At 47.5% G+C, this 6,000-nt stretch overlaps 1 protein-coding gene across 1 annotated transcript in view; it reads right to left on the reverse strand.

The window, feature by feature from the left end:
- pclob (piccolo presynaptic cytomatrix protein b) overlaps window positions 1-5,485 on the reverse strand; it is a 119,269-nt gene extending 113,784 nt beyond the window's left edge. The window contains exons 1-4 of the mRNA XM_079567585.1: window positions 4,869-5,485; window positions 4,701-4,808; window positions 4,081-4,640; window positions 682-1,359 (exon numbers count right to left, since the gene is read on the reverse strand). Coding sequence (XP_079423711.1) covers window positions 682-1,359; window positions 4,081-4,640; window positions 4,701-4,808; window positions 4,869-5,370 — 1,848 coding nt within the window. The 5' untranslated portion in view covers window positions 5,371-5,485. The remainder of the gene's footprint in view (window positions 1-681; window positions 1,360-4,080; window positions 4,641-4,700; window positions 4,809-4,868) is intronic.
- Between the last annotated feature and the right edge of the window lie 515 nt (window positions 5,486-6,000).

Here is a 6,000-nt window from a genome sequence, read left to right on the forward strand (position 1 = left end):
AAGAAAAAACACGGCCAGTGTCCTAGAGGGACCGAGTTTGGGCAACAAACCATGATCATCATGGTTTTGAGAAAAAAGGTTTGGCGTGGTGTATGAAGTGACTTAGGTGATCAAGACAAACTGTATAAACAATATGTTACACTGGAAAGGTCATGAAAAAGTCATGCAAAACCACTTGAAGGCATGGCCTAGCTGAGGGAGAAGGAAGCTTGTCAGAGGAATCAACATTTTTTACATTTTTATTTGTGCGTTGATTGAAAAATTGACCAACAAACAAGGATATTTCTTTCTTAGTCCCTCTATTTGCTGATCTCAGACACTAATCAGAATGCCTGGTGCCATAACTCTGACCAATGAGACGAGCTTCCCTGTGAACCGGCCTGTCTAGTCCAATCAGGAGAGAAGGGGGAGGGGACTTGATTGGTTACTTTTGACATTTTACTCTTACAAACTATCGCTTAAAGGCCCTTTACCTGCTTTCTTGTAGTGGAATATAATTGTGGTTTGCCCTTCAGTATAGTCCTTTGTGCTGTTAAAATACAACCTTTTTTCTCGAGCAGCAGTTTACATACTGACTACCCTCACAAGGAACCATTTAAAAGATCGTTTGCGTCATGCGAGCTACCACTTGATTACAGTACATCAAGCCTGCAATATGTACACAAAAAGCACATAACTCACCTCTTTGACGTTTGGCAAGGGGTTAAATCCACACTGGTCACACACGATGCCCCTGCAGTCCGTGCACGCGCTGTAGTTAGGCTTCCCCGACGCCTGGTTCAGTCCTGTGTGACATATCGGACACGCCAACGGAACGTTTTTTAGACTCCCCAACGCTACTTTATCCTTTGCAGTATCCGACTTCTCAACTTTCACCGGTCCCTTCGACTCCTGCCTCCTCTCCTGTTCCGCCTTTTTGTCCGTCGTTTTGGCCTGGTTCGCGGGCTGCACTTTCGGCGAAACGGGTGGCGTCGTTTTCGTATCGTCCGACGATATCAAAGTCGACGCGGAGCTCAAGAATGAAGAACCAAATCCGAACATTTTACCGGTGACGGATTCCTTGGACGACGCAGACGGTTCCGCTTTGGAAGCCCCGAAGCCAAAGAGCCCGCCGGCGTCGGATTTTGCGGGTGCTTTCGGAGACTCGGATGCAACCTTCGAGTCCCTTGCTGGTTCAGACTTGGTCGGGCCAGAGACGGGATGGGATTTGAGAGGAGAACTTGTCTGGGCTATGTCCTTCTTCACAGGAACAGGAGATTTCTGACTCGACGATGTGGATGGTTTCTTCATTGACGGTCCTGAAAGGTCCGGTCCTTGGGCTCTTTGAATCTGGCAGGTAAGACAGAGCCACTCCTTACCCTGGAAAAAGAGAGTAGACTGTTAGTCTATTGCAGATCACTTTCAGATGATGTTGTGGGCCTAATGGCAAATCAGCAGTAAGCTAGTTCCGCCGCCGATAGTTCCCCACAAACTCCCAAAAACCTTTGTCCATCCAATAAACTATTCATCCCATCTTGTGTATTAGTTTGTGGAAGGTTAGTTATCTCTCAACAGAATAAAAAAATGTAGAAAAACTCATATTATCTTTATTGGTGCCTCTGGAACTGCGGCGCAAAGGCTCCTCTGTAGTTCTATATTTCATTTAGAGCAATTTTCAACCATGTTTTTGTCCTCCTTTAGGTTGGTCCTCTCTTTAGTCCAGTTTTAGAAGTGGTTTAGCTCAGTTCAGACATGGTTTGGCCTCGGTTTAGACCCGTTTACATACAGGGGTATTAGGACAGCCAAATCATTTCTGGTGTCGGTATGAAAAGTTAAGTTTGAGAACTGATCTAAACCACTGATCTAAATAATTCAGCACATTTGAACTCAGGTCATGGTGACCTTAAAGTAGAGGAGGAGGAGGCGATTGTCAAAAATCCCTATCTCAAACCGGAATGGGGGATTTTCGGTTTCTTAATATTCTTTTTTTGGATGTTGTTGATAACAGTAAACACAGAAACTAATAGAAATGTGAAAAAATGGGCATGTCAAGCTCTTTGTTGCCTAAAAAAATAACTGAATTTGATGTAAAATACAAAAGTACAGAAATGTCACCGTGTACCCTGTTATTCAAGGGTTGCACAGAAAGTACTTTTCCTGTGCGGTTGTGGTGGAACTGTTTTTCCTGTCTACTCTACTCCATATTGTACTTTTTCAACAATATCTTGTAACTGAAACAGGATTTCTGCTTCCAGGTAGATTGGGTAGTATACGTGCTGTATGTACATGGCTATACTCTCTTTCTAATGTCTTCTATTTCTAAAAAAAAAAAAAATGGCCACTGTTTGTGTGATCTAACCATTCTTAATGTACCTTTTTCTAGTCATTGACTTTCGTAATCATATTGTAATATATCATCCAGCACGGACTCTCAGTCAGTAGATTTGACAAAGGTTTGTGCCATTTCTTCGTCCTTTAAAGGGTTACTTAGAGCCCTCTGGTAAACCGCCATGTTTGTTTCCATACAAATACAACTATGTATTTCCATGAACTGCTGTCAATCCTGCTCAGTGCTCACCATCTTTTGGGCAAGGTTTCTTGTGTTCTTTCTCTAACTGACCTCTTCCTCCTTCTACCCACAAAATACTCAGGGTAGGCACTTTCAGATGCACTCTCCCTCGCCGCACGGAATCGTACCATGACTAATGGTGACTACTAAGTAATTCTGATTCAGACCTTTTATAAGATAAGATAAGATAAGATGGTACTTTATTGATCTCACAGATGGAGAAATTGCATTCGATGAGAGAGCATCCGGCAGCAGCACCCATTCAGTGCGCACCACTCTTTATATTTACATCATGTATTTAGAAATCTTTTCCACCGCCGATAAAAGCATGTCTCCTTACTGCTTTCGCTCTAGGTCAATATAACTGTTTGAAAGTTCAAACTAAAACTTTGACGCCTCTAAATAAACATGGAACTGAAGATGTTTGATGTGATGGTGTAAAGCACACCCGTTAAGCAGGTGTGTGTGTGTGTGAGGGGGGGGGGGGTGAGTTGCTGTGAAGGAGCTGATCAGCCACTTCTCCTCACTGCTTGGTCTATTTCAGACACTTCCTCTCACGGGAACGCGCTTAGCGAGTGTTAATGCTTAGCAAGAGGCAGGATGGAGCGATATCGGAAAGGGCCTAGGTTTGACTGGCCAGACTATAGTCATACCAGTCATAGTATCCTCTGGAGGAGAGATTTTCCAGTGAACCTACCACACATGCTCTCCCTTCATCCCATTGCTGATATATACAAGGTTTCTACAAGGGGTTTAGCAGCATTGACCTCTGTCTACACACTAACGTCTAGGCTACAACTCACTCACTTACTTGAGTCAGGTTAATTCTCTTTGAACAGAAGGGGAAGTTGTAGAGAACTGAATCTTGTCAAAATAATGTAACACATTTGAACTGATGTCACAGTGACCTTGAAGCCTCTGACACAGTGCCAAGCTTTTTTGTTAACATGCCATTATAACATCTACATCTGCCTGTCACTGAGGGCCACGGGCGGTGTCTCAGTGAGTGTCAACTTGATTGTCATTCAAAAGAGCAACCGACTTTTAATAGAGCCCTTTCAATGGAAGAAGAGTGTTGGGACATCCACAACACCACTGGCTTCATGGTCCTGAGTCCGACACATACTGTACATATTCAGTACAAAATAACCAACGTCATTGTCAGCAAATCAGAGCCTGCAACGTTTGCCTCTAAACCAATCACCTTCCAATCCATTTATACCATTCTCTTTAACCTGCCATTTCAGCCATCACTTTGTTCAACCCCATCACCGCAGCAGGCACAGAACTTCAATGTCTAGGCCCTGGGTGTGATATCTGTAACTCTTTACCGATAATTGTCATATGGGCTCGAGAAGCAAGATGCAATATCGCACTTTCCTATTAGAAAACTTCAATCCCAACTGGCTATTAATGAGCGACATTTTGCGCAACAACATAAACCCTGTCTTACTTTGAGCCGCATCACTCATTAGTTTTCCCTTCCAGGTAGTAAATGTGCGTACGTTCTTTCCCCGGTCTAAAATACTCACGCTGGAGTCCGGCGGGCTGAATCCACATAGGCTGCACACCTCCGTCTTACATTGCGTGCAGGTTTTGTAGTTGGGCGGGTCTTTGGTGTGCGTGTTGAGCTCAGTGGTGTTGCAAACGGAGCAGATCTTAGACTTGGCTCCAGCTTTGGCCGCGGCCAGTGACGGAGACCCCGTTCTCGGTTGTCCGGGCGATCCGGACTGCCCGGGCTTCGTTGGGCCCTGTTGAGGAGGCGGTTTAGGTGAGCCTTGTTGTTGACCTGGTTTCGGTGACCCCTGCATTGGACTGGGTGCCCCCCCTTGCTGACTCGGTTTGGGCGCCCCTTGCTGTTGCCTCCCTACATTTGGGGACCCTTGCTGTGAGCCTGGTTTGGGCGACCCCTGCGTTTGAGCCCCTCCTCTGGGTACCCCTTGTTGACCTGGTTTAGGTGCCCCTTGAGTTTGACCCCCTACACTAGGTACCCCTTGCCTTTGACCCCCTACACCAGGTACCCCTTGTTGGCCAGGTTTGGAAGACCCTTGCATTTGACCCCCTACACTAGGTACCCCTTGCCTTTGACCCCCTACACCAGGTACCCCTTGTTGGCCAGGTTTGGAAGACCCTTGCATTTGACCCCCTACACTGGGTGCCCCTTGCCTTTGACCCCCTACACCAGGTGCCCCTTGTTGGCCAGGTTTGGGTGACCCTTGCATTTGACCCCCTACACTGGGTGCCCCTTGCCTTTGACCCCCTACACCAGGTGCCCCTTGTTGGCCAGGTTTGGGTGACCCTTGCATTTGACCCCCTACACTGGGTGCCCCTTGCCTTTGACCCCCTACACCAGGTGCCCCTTGTTGGCCAGGTTTGGGCGACCCTTGCATTTGACCCCCTACACTGGGTGCCCCTTGCTGACCCGGTTTAGGTGACCCTCCTACTTTGGTTTGCCCCTGCTGTGCCCCAGGTTTCGGCACTACGTCAGTCTTTGTCGGCTCTTTTTGCTGAGTTTTTGGTGCCCCCTCCTTTTGTTGTGGCCCAGTTTGCTGCGCTTGCTGACCTCCGGGTTTAGCAGCACCTTGCTGAGCCTTAGCACCCTGCGGTCCACCATTTGACTGTCCCGTTTGTCCATTTTGTCCTTGACTCCTCTGCGGCTGCTGCGAGGGAGGCCCCTTCCCCGCGCCACCAGCCGGCGGTTGCGTCCCTTGCTGCGTTTTTTGATTTTTATCCCCGTCGTCGCCGAACAAACCAAACTTGTTGACCGCGGAGGACACAGCGCTGAGCGGGTTGGCCCCGCTTAGGAACTTGGAGGAAAACATGGCGGGGTCTTCCGAATCCTCGTCCTCGTCAGACTCCTCCTCGTCGTCCTCGCTGGAGTCTACGGGACTGTCCGATTCGGTGCAGGAGCCCGGAGCCGGCTGTCCCGCAGAGGCCTGGGGGGGCGCGGGGGCGGTGGGCAGGGCATTAACCGCCCCTGTGCTGCTACTGTTGCTGCTGCTGCTGCTGCTACTACTGCCTGGGCTCTCCTCCGGCTCGGCATCAAGGTCTGACTTTCTGCAAGACAAGACGAGAGAGAGGAGAGACTTAAGAATTTGTGAACTGAACTGAATGTAAAAGGTTTCATTTTAGACTGAATATAGATATCAACATAATGAAAAGATTAAGCATTTTTATTTTATTAAGCTGCTAGAACACTCTTCCTGAAACATAGCACACTTTTCCAATTCATATAGCACTGGTCTCTCGGGTCAAAATGGCACTTTCTTTTAAAAATGTGGGGGGAAAAATAACGGGCGCATGTTTTGCATCACTTGTGCCGTGAATGACATTTGTGTTCAAAAGAGAGAGGGCCAGCGCTCTAGAAAAGGGAGAAGCAAACACTGAGTTGACTTCATGGTTTTCGACAAAAAAGTCCTGTTTTTGAAAAATGAGTTCAATCAGTGTGTGGC

Source organism: Gobius niger (assembly GCF_951799975.1).
Source record: "Gobius niger genome assembly, chromosome: 12".
Taxonomy (NCBI): Eukaryota; Metazoa; Chordata; class Actinopteri; order Gobiiformes; family Gobiidae; genus Gobius; species Gobius niger.